At 40.0% G+C, this 19,500-nt stretch overlaps 1 protein-coding gene across 1 annotated transcript in view; it reads left to right on the top strand.

The window, feature by feature from the left end:
- Positions 1 to 2,172: 2,172 nt before the first annotated feature.
- Positions 2,173 to 19,500, top strand: part of KCNAB1 (potassium voltage-gated channel subfamily A regulatory beta subunit 1) — a 379,428-nt gene continuing 362,100 nt past the window's right edge. The window contains exon 1 of the mRNA XM_073232182.1: positions 2,173 to 2,462. Coding sequence (XP_073088283.1) covers positions 2,188 to 2,462 — 275 coding nt within the window. The 5' untranslated portion in view covers positions 2,173 to 2,187. The remainder of the gene's footprint in view (positions 2,463 to 19,500) is intronic.

Genomic DNA, 19,500 nt, shown 5'->3' with positions numbered 1-19,500 from the left:
TCCTTAAATACTGTATAGTGCTACAGAGCTTAGCTCACTGTTGGGAAATTTCTTGTAGAATCCTCAGAAATTATAATGAATAAATAAAAGAATGAACCAAATTTATATATACATATATAGGAAATTATATATATATATAATTTCCTAAATTAAAAATAGAACTACCATGTGATCTACTTTTGGGAATATATTGAAAGAAAATGAAATACATGCACCCCCATGTTCACTGCAACATTTTTTATAATACCCAAGATGTGGGAACAACTAAGTGTCTATCAGTGGATGAATGTATAAAGATCTGCTGGTATACACATATAATGGAATGTTATTCGGCCATGAAAAAGAATGAATACAATATTTTAAAACTGCCACAAGAAGATAATTATCCCTATTTTTAAGATGAGGAAACTAAACCATAGTGGTGTTAAATAATTTGCCTAAGATCACTGAGCAGCTAAGTGATGTAGTTAGGGTTTAAACCCAAGCAGTCTGACTCCAGGGCAGAGTTCTGAAACTCAGCAGCACTGCCTCCTGAGAAAAGCAAGCCAAGGGGAGTGTGAAGATCCCCTTCCTCAGTTTCATTGCAGAGAACCCTACTGATATATCCCCAACGATATCAAATTGAGGAGGCTGTCCTCAGAGTCTACACTTTGGGAAGTCTGTTGCTAAGGATAGCATGTTGCCAGAGCTCTTCCATGACTCAAGGGTTGGAGGGGCAGAGAGAGAAGTTGGAGAGGCTGTGGCTCCTGGTGCTAAAACTTCCTAAGCCCTCATTGAGTCAGGAGGGACAGACCCTGGTACTTGGCAGCTGCTGCCTCCTTGCTCTTTGATAAACATTTGAGGTGGCGCATTGCTTGGTGGTCATGGTTCTAATCCTAGACTACTCTGTTTATTAATATTAAATAGCTTTTACTTGAATACTGGAGGATCCGTGTGATGTAATGTGTGGTACCTTTTTTCTCAGCTTTAACTAACAGGTATAGGGATCCTCAAAGGCATCTATTAACTTTACAGAAGAGCTAATGCTTTAACAAGAGCCTCCTTCCTCCTTTGTCTCCTACCATTCAAAGGCTGTAAGGCTTCTGGATTCCTCTATGATTTCTAATTTATGGTCATGCATGGACAGAGAAATTCCCAAAGTTTCTTGAATTCTTTACATGCAGCTGATACTGAGACAAGGACAGAGAAGAGACTGAGGTTGATTGGTGCTTAACGGGTCACCAAACACCTTTGCATAGACACCTAGGTGGGCACTGACATCATTTGCCTTGAACTAGGATAGAGGTCAGATTGGCAGGCATGTGTGTGTCACTCCCATGTGTTTTAATGACAAGGGCTAGTAACTGAAATTTATTTCCATCTTCAGAGCTAGTGTTCATTTTCCCGGGACACATACACACAACATCCACATCCGTGCACACACAGGCTCTTACCACTTCACTTCAACCTACTAGTTTTGTCACTCCAACTTCACTCTCAGTCTCCTCAATTTGAAGATGATTCTCTTGTTTACCATCATTCAGAAGAGAGGGTCAATTACTGAATCAGTTATGGTGGGCTTACCATCCTTCCATTAGGAAAAGAAGAATGTTTGGTATGTGTTATGTGGGTCACTGATACTCAAAAAGCCTCTCTTTCCAAAAGGATTATGAAATAAGTTAAAAATATTATATTCAGGCTTACACAAAATGTATAATAATCCTACCCTTGCATTGATATTGTTAAATTTGTTAGAGGAAATTCACATTAAAACTTTCAAAACTCTAAAGGGACTCTAATTAAGAATGGCTAATGAACCTCTGGATGTCTTTTTTTAAATAACTGCAATATGACAATCCAATACAATTTATCAAATCTTAATGATCTAAGGCAGAGGTCCGAACTTTGAAGAACAAATAGCACTGCAAAACGTCAGCATTACAAAATTATTGGGAGTTGATTTGAAAATTTCCATGTTCCAAGATATCACAGGCGGTGTGGCCTCTTTAGCTCTTCCTCAGAAAGGTTAGAGATACCCTTTCATGCCCAGCCACCGACCCAGCTCAGTTACAGCTTGGCGGCAGGATAAGGTTGAAGGGAAGCGGGAGGACAGGGGAGGAAGGAGGCAGACGCAGGAAAATCAATTCAAATTCCTTTGATGACAGTGACTTAAGAGTCTTTTCTGATAGACGGATCTGAGCCTCCAGGATGCTGGCAGCCCGGACTGGGGCAGTGGGGAGTCAGGCCTCGGAGGAGAACACCAAGTTAAGGAAACAACCTGGGCTTTCCCTAGGGGGCAAAGACAAATCTCCCAAGAAAGCCTCGGAAAATGGGAAAGGCAGCAGCCCCAGCCCCTCGGGGCAAACCCAGCTCAGGGCGCGGCAACTGGCTCTGGTGCGCGAGGCGGAGATGAACTGGTACCTGAAGCTCTACGACCTGTCCAGCGAGCACACCACCGCCTGCACCAGCGGCATGCCTCACAGGTAAGCCTCCCGTCCCGGCGCCGGCTTTCCCGCACGCCACGGGAAGTGCTCTCCAGAGCAGAAGCTTCGATCCCTTTTCCCGTGCTGCCGGAGGTCTCAACAGATCCAATTGCTTTACAGATGACTGACACTTCAGGAAGTGTGACAAAACAGCAGGACCTTGGTGAAGCTAGCAAAGAAGGCTCCCTGGGTTGTTACTGAGAAAACACCCTTGCAGGCAGGCAGTAGACACTCAGGAGCTGATAGGAACAGGAGCCTGGTGTAAGATTTGTCTTAAGGAAAAATCAGAGGCTTTCGAAAATTTTGGGAAAATGCCCTCTTCCAAAACAACAAAACAGACTGCCATCTTTCCTCACTTCCTTCACCTCGACAACTTGGGGATGAGGGAGGGAAATGTGTGTGTCAGTTTGAGAAGTGCGCAGTTGAGCAGTGTGAACTTGCTGGATGAGAGCTTCGTCTGGCGATGGGGGTGCAGAGAACACACTAGCCACCAACACGGGGCTTTGATCCCCATGTCCAAGAGAGACAACATGAGGCGGAAAAGGCACTTTTTTAAAAAAAGATGTTTATGTAAGACAACTCTCAATAGATTTTCTTTCTGTTCTTTTCTCAGCCTCGGCTTCAGATAACGCAGAGATAATTTCACAAATCTCAGTGTTACAAGGCAAAATGTACTGAACAAAAGTGTCTGGAGTCCTGAGATTTAAGAATGTTTATCCCCTGTAATTACTACAAAAGTCTCTTAGGAGTTAAAGATAATTCTACAAGGAAAAGTACTGCAAAAATAAAGCCTATTTTCTTAAACAGTAATAAAAATTTGTGAGAAATGAAAAATGGTTCTAATGAAGTCAAAGTATGGAAAGCTTCTTTTGCAGAAACTCTGGTGTTATAGAGATTCTGGAACAGATTCTATTTATCAACGCACGCCAGTGTGCTCTAAGCTACCCACATTATTACATTTCTAATTACAAAAATGCTATAGGAAAATTTGTTTAGCAATTAACTGATGCCTACAGACTAAAGACTATAGATTTCAAAATGCCTCAACTTCCTTTTTTTTCCTTTTCCATGGCAGAAATAAAATAAATGTTTTGAAACCTAAACCACCTTTTAAAAATCAACATTTAAAAAGTAGACCAAGATAAAGTTTCTAGAAATGTTCTGTGAAATACATTTACTATTTGTGGCCAGAGTAAGTGTCTGCAGTGGTTATGCCTACATCTGGGGCACAGGGAGGAAGAACTCAAGGAGAGTACTGTCAGTCAAAGAAAGCTTGGATGAGCTGTCAGCAATGGACATGTACCTCCTATCTACAAACCGTAAAGCTATCCTTAAAGAACTTCTGGCAAAAGTTCAGTGGCAAAGGAGAGCCTTGATAACGGTTTCTTTCCACAACACATTCTTTTGCCTACTCAAGATCAGAAACTTTCCTCAAAGAAGTCTTAGGATCATAAAATTCCTGCTCTATTAGCTCATACTGAAATAACATTTATCAGTTCACAGGGGAACACTAATTAAGGTAACCAGGTTTAGCCAGCAACTTTTGGGAAAACACAAATCTCCACTCTTCTGCTTTGCTCAAACAATAACAACTTGCCCTGTGATCAGAAGAGGTGATTCAGAATTAATGGTTTCCATGGTAATCTGTGGGGGAATGTGATTGATCATTGATTCACAGTAGCCTTGTGTGTCCCTTGCTCAGTGTGTTAACGAACAGAGAAAGTCATGTCCAACTTACATTATCAAAAATGAAACATGTCTCTTCCCCCTTCATTTTTGGGAGAAATTTTTTTAATTAAGGTATTAGTGATACACACACTTTTGGAGGTTTCACATGAAAAACAGTGTGGTTACTACATTCACCCGTATTATTGAGTCCCCCCCATACTCCATTGCAGTCACTGTCCATCAGCGTACTAAGATGCTGTAGAATCAATACTTGTCTTCTCTGTGTTGCACAGCCCTCCCCGTGCCTCCCCCCCACATTATACATGCTAATCGTAATGCTCCCTTTCTTTTTTTTTTTTTCCCAATTTCTAACTGGGTTGTTTTTATTTTTATTTTTATTTATTATTATTTTTAATATATATATATATATTTTGTTATCATTAATCTACAATTACATGAAGAACATTATGTTTACTAGGCTCCCCCCCTTCACCAAGTCCCCCCCACAGACCCCATTACAGTCACTGTCCATCAGCATAGTAAGATGCTGTAGAATCACTACTTGTCTTCTCTGTGTTGCACAGCCCTCCCTGTGCCCCCTACGCACTATACATGCTGATTGTAATGCCCCCTTTCTTTTTCTGCACCCTTATCCCTCCCTTTCCAGCCATCCTCCCCAGTCCCTCTCCCTTTGGTAACTGTTAGTCTATTCTTGGGTTCTGTGATTCTGCTGCTATTTTGTTCCTTCAGTTTTTCTTTGTTCTTATACTCCACATATGAGTGAAATCATTTGGTACTTGTCTTTCTCCACATGACTTATTTCACTGAGCATAATACCCTCTAGCACCATCCATGTTGTTGCCAATGGTAAGATTTGTTTTCTTCTCATGGCTAAATAATATTCCATTGTGTATATGTACCACATCTTCTTTAACCATTCATCTACTGATGGACACTTAGGTTGCTTCCATCTCTTGGCTATTGCAAATAGTGCTGCGATCAACATAGGGGTGCATCTGTCTTTTTCAAACTGGGCTGCTGCATTCTTAGGGTAAATTCCTAGAAGTGGAATTCCTGGGTCAAATGGTATTTCCATTCTGAGCATTTTGAGGAACCTCCATACTGCTTTCCACAATGGTTGAACTAATTTACATTCCCACCAGCAGTGTAGGAGGGATCCCCTTTCTCCACAACCTTGCCAACATTTGTTGTTGTTTGTCTTTTGGATGGTGGCGATCCTTACTGGTGTTAGGTGATATCTCATTATAGTTTTAATTTGCATTTCTCTGATGATTAGCGATGTGGAGCATCTTTTCATGTGTCTGTTGGCCATCTGAATTCTTCTTTAGAGAACTGTCTATTCAGCTCCTCTGCCCATTTTTTTAATTGGATTATTTGCTTTTTGTTTGTTGAGGTGTGTGAGCTCTTTATATATTTTGGATGTCAATCCTTTATCGGATCTGTCATTTATGAATATATTCTCCCATAGTGTAGGGTACTTTTTGTTCTATTGATGGTGTCCTTTGCTGTACAGAGGCTTTTCAGCTTGGTTTCGTCCCACTTGTTCATTTCTGCTTTTGTTTCCCTTGCATGGGGAGATGTGTTCATGAATAAGTCACTCATGATTATGTCCAAGAGATTTTTGCCTATGTTTTTTTCTAAGAGTTTTATGGTTTCATGTCTTACATTCAGGTCTTTGATTCATTTTGAATTTACTTTTGTGTATGGGGTTAGACAGTGATCCAGTTTCATTCTTTCACATGTAGCTGTCCAGTTTTGCCAGCACCATCTGTTGAAGAGACTGTCATTTCCCCATTGTATGTCCATGGCTCCTTTATTGTATATTAATTGACCATATATGTTTGGGTTAATGTCTGGAGTCTCTATTCTGTTCCACTGATCTGTGGCTCTGTTCTTGTGCCAGTACCAAATTGTCTTGATTACTGTGGATTTGTAGTAGAGCTTGAAGTTGGGGAGCGAGATCCACCCCCACTTTATTCTTCCTTCTCAGGACTGCTTTGGCTCTTCAGGGTCTTTGGTGTTTTCATATGAATTTTTGAACTGTTTGTTCCAGTTCGTTGAAAAATGCTGTTGCTAATTTGACAGGAATTGCATCGAATCTGTATATTGCTTTGGACAGGATGGCCATTTTGATTATATTAATTCTTCCTAGCCAAGAGCATGGGATGAGTTTCCATTTGTTAGTGTCCTCTTTAATTTCTTTTAAGAGTATCTTATAGTTTTCAGGGTATAGGTCTTTCACTTCTTTGGTTAGGTTTATTCCAGGTATTTTTTTCTTTTTGATGCTATTGTGAATGGAATTGTTTTCCTGATTTCTCTTTCTATTAGTTCATTGTTAGTGTATAGGAAAGCCACAGATTTCTGTGTGTTAATTTTGTATCCTGCAACTTTGCTGAATTCCGATAGTAGTTCTAGTAGTTTTGGAGTGGGGTCTTTCAGGTTTTTTATGTACAATATCATGTCATCTGCAAATAGTGACAGTTTGACTTCTTCTTTACCAATCTGGATTCCTTGTATTTCTTTGTTTTGTCTGATTGCCGTGGCTAGGACCTCCAGTACTATGTTAAATAACAGTGGGGAGAGGGGGCATCCCTGTCTTGTTCCTGATTTCAGAGGAAAAGCTTTCAGCTTCTTGCTGTTCAGTATGATGTTGGCTGTGGGGTTTATCATATATGGCCTTTATTATGTTGAGGTACTTGCCCTCTATACCCATTTTGTTGAGAGTTTTTATCATGAATGGATGTTGAATTTTGTCAAATGCTTTTTCAGCATCTATGGAGATGATCATGTGGTTTTTGTCCTTCTTTTTGCTTATGTGGGGGATGATGTTGATGGACTTTCAAATGTTGTACCATCCTTGCATTCCTGGGATGAATCCTACTTGGTCATGGTGTATGATCCTTTTGATGTATTTTTGAATTCGGTTTGCTAATATTTTGTTGAGTATTTTTGCATCTATGTTCATCAGGGATATTGGTCTGTAGTTTTCTTTTTTGGTGGTGTCTTTGCCTGGTTTTGGTATTAGGGTGATGTTGTCTTCCTAGAATGAGTTTGGGAGTATTCCCTCCTCTTCTATTTTTTGGAAAACTTTAAGGAGAATGGGTATTATGTCTTCTCTGTATGTCTGATAAAATTCCAAGGTAAATCCATCTGGCCCCAGGTATTTTTTCTTGGGTAGTTTTTTGATTAGTGATTCAATATCTTTGCTGGTAATTGGTTTGTTTAGATTTTCTGTTTCTTGCTTGGTCAGTCTTGGAAGGTTGTATTTTTCTAGGAAGTTGTCCATTTCTTCTAGGTTTTCCAGCTTGTTAGCATATAGGTTTTTATAGTAGTCTCTAATAATTCTTTGTATTTTTGTGAGGTCCGTCATGATTTTTTCTTTCTTGTTTCTGATTCTGTTGATGTGTGTTGATTCTCTTTTTCTCTTAATAAGTCTGGCTAGAAGCTTATCTATTTTGTTTATTTTCTCAAAGAACCAGCTCTTGGTTTCATTGATTTTTTTCTATTGTTTTATTCTTCTCAATTTTATTTATTTCTTCTCTGGTCTTTATTATGTCCCTCCTTCTGCAGACTTTAGGCCTCATTTGTTCTTCTTTTTCCAATTTCGATAATTGTGACATTAGACTATTCATTTGGGATTGTTCTTCCTTCTTTAAATATGCCTGGATTGCTATATACTTTCCTCTTAAGACTGCTTTCACTGTTCCCACAGAAGTTGGGTCTTTGTGTTGTTGTTGTCATTTGTTTCCATGTATTCATTGATCTCTATTTTAATTTGGTCATTGATCAATTGATTATTTAGTAGCATGTTGTTAAGCCTCCATGTGTTTGTGAGCCTTTTTGCTTTCTTTGTACAATTTATTTCTAGTTTTATACCTTTGTGGTCTGAAAAGTTGGTTGGTAGGATTTCAATCTTTTGGAATTTACTGAGGCTCCTTTTGTGGCCTAGTATGTGGTCTATTCTGGAGAATGTTCCATGTGCAGTTGAGAAGAATGTGTATCTTGTTGCTTTTGGATGTAGAGTTCTATAGATGTCTATTAGTTCCCTCTGTTCTAGTGTGTTTTTCAGTGCCTCTGTGTCCTTATTTACTTTCTGTCTGGTGGATCTATCCTTTGGAGTGAGTGATGTGTTGAAATTTCCCAAAATGAATGCATTGCATTGTATTTACTCCTTTTCTGTTAGTATTTGTTTCACATATGCTGTTGCTCTGTATTGGGTGCATATATATTTATAATGGTTATATCCTCTTCTTGGACTGACCCTTCTATCATTATGTAATGTCCTTCTTTATCTCTTGTTACTTTCTTTGTTTTGAAGTCTATTTTGTCTGATACTAGTACTGCAACACCTGGTTTTTCCTCCCTGTTGTTTGCATGAAATATCTTTTTCCATCCCTTGACTTTTAGTCTGAGCATGTCTTTGGGTTTGAGGTGAGTCTCTTGTAAGCAGCATATAAATGGGTCTTGCTTTTTTATCCATTCTATTACTCTGTGTCTCTTGATTTGTACATTCAGTCCATTTACATTTAGGGTGATTATTGAAAGATATCTACTGATTGCCATTGCAGGCTTTAGATTTGTAGTTACCAAAGGGTCAAGGTTAGCTTATTTACTGTCTTAATGTCTAACTTAACTCACTTATTGAGCTATTATAAACACTGATGATTATTTCTCTCTCTTCTTATTACTCCTCCATTCTTCATATATTGGGTGTTTTGTTCTGTGCTCTTTTGTGTTTCCTTTGACTGCTTTTGTGCGTAGTTGATTTTATTTTTTGCCTTTAGTTAGTAATTGGTTGGTCTGCTTTCTTTGCTGTGCTTTTATTTTTTCTGGTGACATCTGTTTAGCCTCAGGAGTGCTCCCATCTAGAGCAGTCCCTCTAAAATACCCTGTAGAGGTAGTTTGTGGGAGGCAAATTCCCTCAACTTTTGCTTGTCTGGGAATCGTTTAATCCCACTTCATATTTAAATGGTAATCATGCTGGATATAGTATTTGTGGTTCAAGGCCCTTCTGTTTCATTGCATTAAATATATCATGCTATTCTCTTCTGGCCTGTAAGGTTTCTGTTGAGAAGTCTGATGATAGCCTGATGGGTTTTCCTTTGTAGGTGACCTTTTTTCTCTCTCTGGCTGCCTTTAATACTCTATCCTTGTCCTTGATCTTTGCCATTTTAATTATTATGTGTCTTGGTGTTGTCCTCTTCAGGTGTCTTCTGTTGGGAGTTTTGTGTGCTTCCGTGGTCTGAGTGACTATTCCTCCCCCACTTTGGGGAAGTTTTCAGCAATTATTTCTTCAAAGACACTTTCTATCCTTTTTCTCTCTTTTCTTCTTCTGGTACTCCTATAATGAAGATATTGTTCCATTTGGATTGGTCACACAGTTCTCTTAATATTCTTTCATTCCTGGAGATCCTTTTTTCTCTCTCTACGTCAGCTTCTCTGCATTCCTGTTATCTGATTTCTTCCTTTCCTTTTTCATAGCCCCATTTTGGAGTTCCCCACCTCAGCTGGGTTCTTGCAATCACTGGAACAATAACAATGACTGGTAGTGTAATTCCTTCAACTTGTAATGTAGGAAATAGAACATGCAATTCCCCAAGCCACCTGCTTTTCTTTCATTTAGAGATGGTGCCTGTAAAGAAGTTGCTGAAAGGTTTTCCAGACTTCCCATTGTCCTTTCTTCCAGTAGCATGGCCCAAGAGTGACATCTCCATTAGAGACCTATACGTGGAAGATAACTAATGACTAATATAAAATATGAACAAATGTATCCATCTGTGAATCCTTACTTACAGGACAGAATGTGAAAGGCACTGAAGAGTCCTTAAAGACATCCCACAGTCACTATGGGCAAGAATTCTTAGGGTCCCTGATTAAAGGCCACCTAACTCCAATTTCCTTTCTGAGGAGATGGAATGAGAATATCTTATAGCACATTAATTGTAGTTCACGAGGAATTTGAGTGTTGTCTTTGCCTGGATTCAATAATAACCTATTTTTTTAAACAAAGGGTATTATTAAATGATTGGATAAAACTACTGGAGATAGAAGGGGTCTAGCAGTCTCGGTATATTTAAGAAATAAAATTTCAAGAGGCAGGATTGAAAATACACATTAGTCTTGTGGTAAGTGGTTCTGACCCCCTTTTTGGGGCCTGTCTATACAGGAGTACATATGAAACAATCTAATGTAATCTGCTTCATACTGACTGATGGGCCATTTCATAGAGTTGTCTCATTACCCTGTATGCTGATTTGTTTTATATGACAGCTCATTCCTCTGCATAGCAACAGAGGGTGGTGCAGGGGCCAGAGGCCTCCAGTTAGAGGCAAACGTTTGGTTTTAATTCCTGTATAGCTGTGGATAAACTACTTAAGATTTATTTGTTTTTAAATAAAACTTTCTTTCAGGTTAAAAAAGTAGCCTCTGAACTTGGTAGAAAAATTTGAAAACAGAAATCTACAAAAAAAAAAAAAAGGTAATCACTGTTAATAGTTTGGTGTGCTTTTCCCCACCTCTGCAGTTGGACTCTTACTATTCTTATTCTGTTTTCTACCTTTTATTCACCAATATTATACCAGTCTATTTTATTATCTTAAAAGTCACTGAAACGTTGCTTTCCAAGGACTATATCTTATCACTGATTTATTGCTTAGTCATTCTTATTTTATTTTGTTTACTATTTATCACTACTATAACTAATAATATTAGAACAAGCATCTTTGTATCAGCTTTAAGAATCATATCTAGTTATTCTCTTAGGCTCTGTTTCTAGAAGTGGAATTAATGGGTGAATATTTTATTTATATATGGAAATATAAGTTATATATACATATGTACACAGACATTTATTTTTAATGTATATTGTACAATTGCTTTCTGGAAATATTTTTTCAGTGTACCTTCCCACTTGCAATACTTAAGAATGCCTGTCTCATGGCTTCTTCTATACTACATAGTGTTTATATGGAATCTATAGCACTGAGTTTTATAGTTAAACAAATAGCTGGGTAAGTGAATTAATTTTTCTGAGTTTCCATTTCTTCAACTGAAAAAGATGACTAATAGCATTATAAACAATTTGTAAAAATCAAATGTGGTAATGGAGAAGCAATTTGAAAAGAGTATGTATTTTGTTTTCAAACTCTGAAATAAGAGTTCAGATGTGTTTCCAAATTGTGCATGGTGTATTTAAGTCTTACGGGGTGACTTATTTTAAGGATGGGGTGACTCTTAAAATATCTGGCAAAAATGTGCCCTTCACCCAGCACCTGACAGGTGAGGATCCTGTTATGTTCAGTTTGTATTTATGATGGACCATTATGTATTCTTTTTATTCTTTTGTTTTTTTATTTTGGTATCATTAATATACAATTACATGTGCAACATTGTGGTTACTAGATTCCCCCCATTATCAAGTCCTGAGCACATATCCCATTACAGTCACTGTCCATTAGTGCAGTAAGATGCTATAGAGTCACTACTTGTCTTGTCTGTCCTATACTGCCTTCCCCATGCCCCCTCATTACATTATGTGTGCTAATCATAATGTCCCTTTTTCCCCTTATTCCTCCCTTACCACACCCCTACCCCCGAGTCCCTTTCCCTTTGGCAACTATTAGTACATTCTTGAGTTCTGTGAGTCTGCTGCTGTTTGGTTCCTTCAGTTTTTGCTTTGTTCTTATGCTCCACAGATGAGTGAAATCGTTTGGTACTTGTCTTTCTCCACCTGGCTTATTTCACTGAGTATATACCCTCTAGCTCCATCCATGTTGTTGCAAATGGTAGGATTTGTTTTCTTCTTATGGCTGAATAAACTCCATTGTGTATATTTACCACATCTTCTTTATCCATTCATCTACTGATGGACACTTAGGTTGCTTCCATTTCTTGGCTATTGTAAATAGTGCTGCGATAAACATAGGGGTGCATATGTCTTTTTGAGACTGGAAAACTGCATTCTTAGGGTAAATTCCTGGGTTAAATGGTATTTCTATTTTGAGTTTTTTGAGGAACCTCCATACTGCTTTCCACAGTGGTTGAACTAGTTTACATTCCCACCAGCAGTGTAGGAGGGTTCCCCTTTTTCCACATCCTCGCCAGCATTTGTTCCTATTCTTTTCTATGTTGGTCATCCTAACTGGTGTGAAGTGATATCTCATTGTGGTTTTAATTTGGATTTCCCTGATAATTAGCAATGTGGAACATCTTTTCATGTGTATGTTGGCCATCTGAATTTCTTCTTTGGAGAATTGTCTGTTCATATGTTCTGCCCATTTTTTAATAGGGTATTTGCTTTTTGGGTGTTGAGGCATATGAGTTCTTTATATATTTTGTATATTAACCCTTATCAGATATGTCATTTACAAATATATTCTCCCATACTGTAGGATGCCTTTTGTTCTGCTGATAGTGTCCTTTGCTGTACAGAAGCTTTTTAGGATGATGTAGTCCCATTTGTTTATTTTTTGTTTTGTTTCCCTTGCCCAAGGAGATGCATTCAGGAAAAAGTTGCTCATGTTTATATTTAAGAGATTTTTGCCTATGTTTTCTTCTAAGAGCTTTATTGTTTCATGACTTACATTCAGGTCTCTGATCCATTTTGAATTTACTTTTGTGTATGGGGTTAGACAAAAATCCAGTTTCATTCTCTTGCATGTAGCTGTCCAGTTTTGCCAACACCAGCTGTTGAAGAGGCTGTCATTTCCCCATTGTATATTCCTGGCTCCTTTATCATATATTAAATGACCATATATGCTTGGGTTTATATCTGGGCTCTCTCGTCGCTCCATTTGTCTATGGGTCTGTTCTTGTGCCAGTACCAAATTGTCTTGATTACTGTGGCTTTGTACTAGAGCTTGAAGTCAGGGAGAGTAATTCCCCCAGCTTTATTCTTCCTTCTCAGGATTGCTTTGGCTATTCGGGGTCTTTCATGGTTCCATATGAATTTTAGAACTATTTGCTGTAGTTCGTTGAAGAATGCTATTGGTATTCTGATAGGGATTACATTGAATCTGTAGATTGCTTTAGGCAGGATGGCCATTTAAACAACATTAATTCTTCCTACCCATGAGCACAGGATGTGTTTCCATTTATTGGTATCTTCTTTAATTTCTCTCATGAGTGTCTTGTAGTTTTCGGAGTATAGGTCTTTCACTTTCTTGGTCAGGTTTATTCCTAGGTATTTTATTCTTTTTGATGCAATTGTGAATGGAATTGTTTTTTCTGATTTCTCTTTCTGCTAGTTCATCGTTAATGTATAGGAAAGCAACAGATTTCTGTGTATTAATTTTGTATCCCACAACTTTGCTGAATTCAGATATCAGATCTATTATGTATTCTTACAGAGACTTTTTAGGGATTCATACAATCACCACCCTCCTGAGGAAAAGTGATGAGATAGAATACAAAGACCTTTGAAGTACTATCTGTATTAAATCCTCCAAACCATAGCTGACTACACATATTAAATTGAAATGACTGGGGACATTTGTAGGACAAGTCAACAGATGAATGAATATGTAGCTATACTGTTTCAATAGTGATTTCTGCCATCTTAATGTTTCTTCTTAACCAGAGAGTAGTTACACTAAGCCACATTTCTACTTCCTCTCTTTGCCATCAAAACTCCCTGACTTCTTAGAAATATTTCACTTGTGCCTGCTTGCAGAGGGTCAGATGTAGTTCTTTGTGAGGAGAGCCAGTTCTCCAAGGTGAGTGTTGGTAGGCTCAATTCCTGCCAACAAGGAAGCCTGTGATCCATTAGCTTAGCAACTTCTGGTTTAAGTTTATGCAGGAAGATCTGGTGTTGAGAATCAAGCCGGAGGTCAGTAAATGAACATTCAATAACCTTGATTAAGTATCTTTTTGTACAGGGTCCTGTAGCTGGCACAAAGGTGAATGATCCTATCTTCAAGTTAGGTACAACCCAGGAAAGATAAGACTTATAGGTAGGTAAGAAGTGCTATAAAAAAAATCATAACAAAGCTCAGAGGAAGGAGTAAGTGGTCCCAGCTGGGATGATTGAATCTGGACTTGGATGACTAGCAGGGACTTGAGCAGGAAGGCAATCCTTGTGGAGGGAAGAGTGTGTGCAAAGGCACAGGCATATGAAAGTATGAAATGGAGATGGAGAGCTGCTTCTACTCTTGAGGCTCCTGCAAGTATCCTGGGAAAGGGTTTGACAGGCTGGAGCTGGGAGCATGGCCTGGAGTAGAGAGGTGACCATTTCAGAGACTTAGGAGTTTGGCAGAGACCCAGGTGAGGAGGAGAGGCAATGTGTGTAGGCTACTCTCAAGGGGGAAGAGGGAGGTTGATAGCTGAAGTCTGAAGCAAGGTCTGGGGAGAAGTTTGTGGAAAAGTCAATCCATAGATGTTTTTAGGCAGAGAGGAAGAATCCAATGGAGAGAGGAAGCATGTAATGCAAATTATGAAGTGAAGTCCCCAGAGAGGAAGAAGTGGATCAAAAGCACCCAATGCAGCCACTAGCTTTGGCTAAGGAAATGTCGGTGGAGTCCAGTGATAAAGAGCTTGCCTCTGGAGCCCGGTTTTCCACAGGCTGCATTACAGCAGCACCTACTGGCTGCAGGCTGTGGGCAGGCTCTTTGCCCTACAGGCAGTTGTCTTGGGGATTAAGCCACAGATCCAGGAGCCAGGCTGTGGGGTCCACCACCTGGTTCTGCCACTGCCCAGCTATGTGACTTAGTTTCTTCAGCTACTGCAGGTGAGTAATGAGAGTACCAGCGCTGTAGAGTTAATCTGGGGATCCAATGACCTAAATAAGTAAAGCAATTAAAACTGGGCCTGGTATGTAGAAAGTACACAATTATGTAAAGGTCATTAGCATAGTTTCTGACACATGGTCCATGCCCTTGTTTTTATTATGAAACTATTATTGGGTCTACCCAAATTAGGAATGCCTCCCCTTCTGGAGTGTACTAACTCTACTTTGATTCTGTGTGCAGACGCAGGAACACCTAGCTAAGAAGACTGTTCTGAGGATTCTATGAAATGATGTTGAACATCTGGTGTAGATTGGGCACAATCAATTTTGGTCCCCCTGTCTGATTCCCCCTCATGTACTACCATAGAACACAGTGGACAGCATCAGCAAAATGGTATGAGGGACTGAGTATAGAGAGTTGGAAATGAGCTACAATGGAATAACTGCATTTTTTAAGAGTATTTTTTTCTTAGAAAATACTATTGATGAGATTCTTTTCTTATTAAAGAGAAAGAGCTTCCATTTCTTAAAGATGGCACACATTTCTTAGAGCAAGTATGCTTTCTTTAAGGCTGTAGCTCTTGGCATGTTTATGTGAGAAGTCACATGCAGTATCTTTCCAAAGACGTTCAAATATGAAGACATTATTGTGTCGTTTACTATGATCTTAGAGATGTGCTGAGAAGGTCACCTCCCAGCTCATTGTTCTGTGGTTTTGCAGCTAGTGCAACTCTCAGGCTACTGAGGGACTGAGAGAGGAGGGGGAGGGGGAACCTTATTAGGATAGAAATTAGGTAGCTAGAGAGAGTCCCTAGCATGGCAGAAGCAGCCTCTGGGGAGGGGTGGAGTGCCCCGGGCCCTTAAGGTGACGATGATGATGTCCTCTGACTTCAGGGCCTGCGCAGTTGTGCCCCCTGTATGGTGGGCTGCACACAGGCATCCCTGGGCTGGCCCACCTGCCTCCATGGTACAGCCAGTACACAGGGCCTTGCCTCCATCTGCACCCCTGTGACTGCTTCTTGAGGTGATTTTGGCCATGTCTGTGGGTATGCAGTTCCTTCTGGACTGTGGACATGTGGAAGGCAGAGTGTCTGTCTTGTCCTCTGACTAGCCCGTGAGGTTCTTTCCTAACTTGATGCTGATGGATTACAGAGAGCACAGCAGCTCCATTTCCTCTTTCCCCAAGGCTGTCTGCCTTCCCAGGGGCTGAGGGTGTGTCGTGGGTTGAGGTACTCAGAACCATGATTCAAATCACAGTTTGCTATGTGACCATAGTAAGGTCTTAAAATTCTCCAGAACTCAGTGTCTCCTCTGTAAAAAGAGTAGAGTAGACAAGATGATCTCCTGGGCTCTCTCCAGCTCAGAGTCTATGTGGTGTAACAGTATCATAATCCAGAGCAAAGGGGCAGAGTGATTTCCCACAGAGACACTTATAGGCATTGTGCAGTTGAGTTCTTGCAGGAAACGTGTTGATGCTTTGTTCTGAAGTTGCAGGGGCAGTAGAAAATTATCTTTAGCAAATTATTATCTTATTAAAGTATATTATTGTAGAATTGGTTGTCCATTTATAGGTATGTGTGATTTAAAAAAATTATTTGATGGGAGAAACACCTTCAATTTAATGTCTGTTATAAAATGCTTTCATGTACATTATCTGCTGTGCCTTCACACAGCATAAAGCATGTGTTGCTATCTCCCATTCCTTTATTGGAGAACAAGCCTCATGAAGATGGCCTTCTGGTCGTCCTGAGATCTTAGGTCTCCTGGCACCTTGTCTGGGATTCTGTACATGCATTCGCTATTTCCCAAACTGTGGCATACTAATTGTACGTGAAATGATTTTGGAAGGAGGTGTGTGTGGACATTAAATCTCTTAGTGGTTTTATATTTATTTTAATGAACATTGGGAAGAAATGTGTAACTTCCAAGTTAAACCTCAGATATCGTGGCTAGTATGGCAGAGGACAAAGCTAAGTTTTAAAATAAGTGAGTCACATTGCTAGTGCGGACAGGAGCAGGGTGAGTGCTACTGTTTATGTCCCATCCATGTCCCCTTCTCCATTCCCCGACCCCCACCACACAGCACACACCAACTCATAGAGGGTATAATGCCATGTGAAATTAGTCAGACAGAAAAGACAAATACCACATGATTTCACTTATGTGGGGAGTCTAAAAAACAAACCAAACAAACAAAACCGAAATAAAATCTCAGACACAGAGGACAGACTGGTGGTTGCTATAGGGGTAGGAGTACGGGGATGGGTGAGATAGGCAAAGGGGGAAAAATTAGAATGATTGGAGTTTTGATCTGGGATGGTTACATGAGTGCATACAGATGTCAGAATCTATCCAGGTGTACACTGAGATTTGTGCATTTATTGTATGTACCTCAATAAATCAAATAAATAAAATAAATGAGTCAATTTAAGGGGAAATATTTGTTAAATATGAGTAAAGGTGGAACTCAGCTCTGACAAAAATCCTGAAGTTGGGCCTCAAAGGATTATTTATTTCATCTCCTTCATGTTTATCAAGGACCTATATAGCATCGTGCTCTGCCCAGGGCTTTAAATATTCATTCTATTTAATCCAGACAGCAGCCCCATGGACTTGTTACAACAGCCACGGATAAAGAGTATGGCCCTGCTTATTCACTTTCTGTCTGTTGTTGATTATTTTTCTTCCTCTCCCTCTCAGGGGGTTAGGTATTCCCTGGACGGCCTCTCTGCTGGAGATGCTCAAGTATATTTCAGGTTGTTGGATTCTCCCAGAGGAGGACGCCGCCCCAAATCACTCACGAAAGGTGTCTCTTGATGCAACAAGCAAGAGGAATTTATTCAGGAACCAGCTAGCTGGGGTCCAAGTGTTAGCCCGACGCAGCGGGTCTCAACAAGGACCCCGAGCAGTCAAAGCCGGAGGTTTTTATAGCATTTTCTAAAAAGACAGTATTGTTCTACAAGCACGTAACAGGGTTTTTTTTTCCAAGGACGCATAAATCTTCGTTTGGTGCTACATCCTGGGGGTTTCACGAGATAAGAACACCCTCAGCCATACAGTGTTTCAGCAAGGTAAACTTGGTATGTATGACTAACTAACCAAGGTTAGCTGTCTGAAGGCTGCAGCTGCCCACCACCTGGTGTTCATGATTAACTTGTTTTTCACCTTGTTTTTCAAGGGCTTTCTGAACATATTCAGAAAATGGCCTCTGGGTTTCTTAAGATGGCTGTGCTCAGGCTAACCTGCTGTCTTCACTGAATGTTTAGGTCCTACAAGGTCACCTGTATGGGTCATTGCTATTGTACTTCCTGACCAAGGTCAGACCTTCTATTTCTGTCTCTATAGACTGAATATTCTGCTTCTCCTGGAGTAGGATAACATCATGCTGTGGTTTTGAAATTTCACCTTAGTTACAAAGCTTAGCTTCATTTTATACAGCTTTGTTTACTTTTTAAATTTGCCCTGCAGCTTGTTGTGTGCCTCTGGTACTACATAAGACTTGGGCGCTGTAAAAACAGGGCAGACCAATAAAAACTTGATGTCAGGCCAACCGAGGTCTGAATTCTGATTCCACCACACACTACCTATGTGACGTTGGTCCTGGGCTCCTCACTTGTGAGAGGAGGCCAACACTATTACATAGTCATAAGGTTGGGAGGATTACGTGAGTTACTATCTCTAGAAGTTTTAGCATAGTGGCGAGCACGTGGAAGGGCCCTTCCACAAACGCTATCATTTCCATCCCTTTTGAAGTGCTATGCAGCCTGCATCTGTTATTCAGCCTCCACACGCTTACTTTCACTGGATTCCTTCTATGAGCTCCCCATCCTGGGAAAGTCCCCCAGCCTTGCAGGAATGGTCTTGACAGGCTGCTTGCCTCCTTGCTTCCCTTAAAACCCTGGTCTTCTAAGATTTTCATTTAGGCCCTCATTTATAATCTTCCTTGATTAACAAGGATCAAATATCTGTCTGACATGTCCGCTCTCCATGCGCAGCAGAGTAGAAAGGCCTGGATTTAAATTTTGGTTCTATTGCCAGCTATGTGAATTTCAGCAAACCATGGCCCCTCTCTGAGCTTCAATTTCTCTGTCTATGTGTTGTGTATAAAAGGATCTGCATCACTTATCTTCTAGTCTTTTAAAAATTTGATCCAACTGTGTATATGAAAATGTTCAGTATGTTACAAATCACTCTCTATATGTTCACTATTGTATTCTTCTTATTACCTCTGTCCTGAGACATTGGCTCTGATTCAGTCTGGAACATGACTTGAGAGCACGGTTACCTCTCATCTGCTTTCCTATTCAGCACAGGGATAAATACAGACATACTTCCTTCCCAGATCCTGGAGGGGATTCCTTGGCTATGTTGACAAAAACCGTGACATCTGCCCTCTTTTCCTCGTATCAACAACTGCTTACTGAGTTATTCTATACTTGGCACTTTCCTTAGCTTATTCAAATTTAAGTCTTTTCAATAATCCATGAGGTAGCTATTTTTATTATCTCCACTTTACAGGAGAGCACTGAGGCTTAGAAGAGATCCTGCTCAAAGTCAGACCCAAGGGAGCCGCAGAAGCTGAGCTTGAACCGGACGGCTGGGCAGCAGGCGTCACCTTCTAACCCC

The sequence above is a fragment of the Manis javanica genome, chromosome 3, assembly GCF_040802235.1.
Source record: "Manis javanica isolate MJ-LG chromosome 3, MJ_LKY, whole genome shotgun sequence".
Taxonomy (NCBI): domain Eukaryota; kingdom Metazoa; phylum Chordata; class Mammalia; order Pholidota; family Manidae; genus Manis; species Manis javanica.
This window is presented reverse-complemented; position numbering and strand designations above follow the sequence as displayed.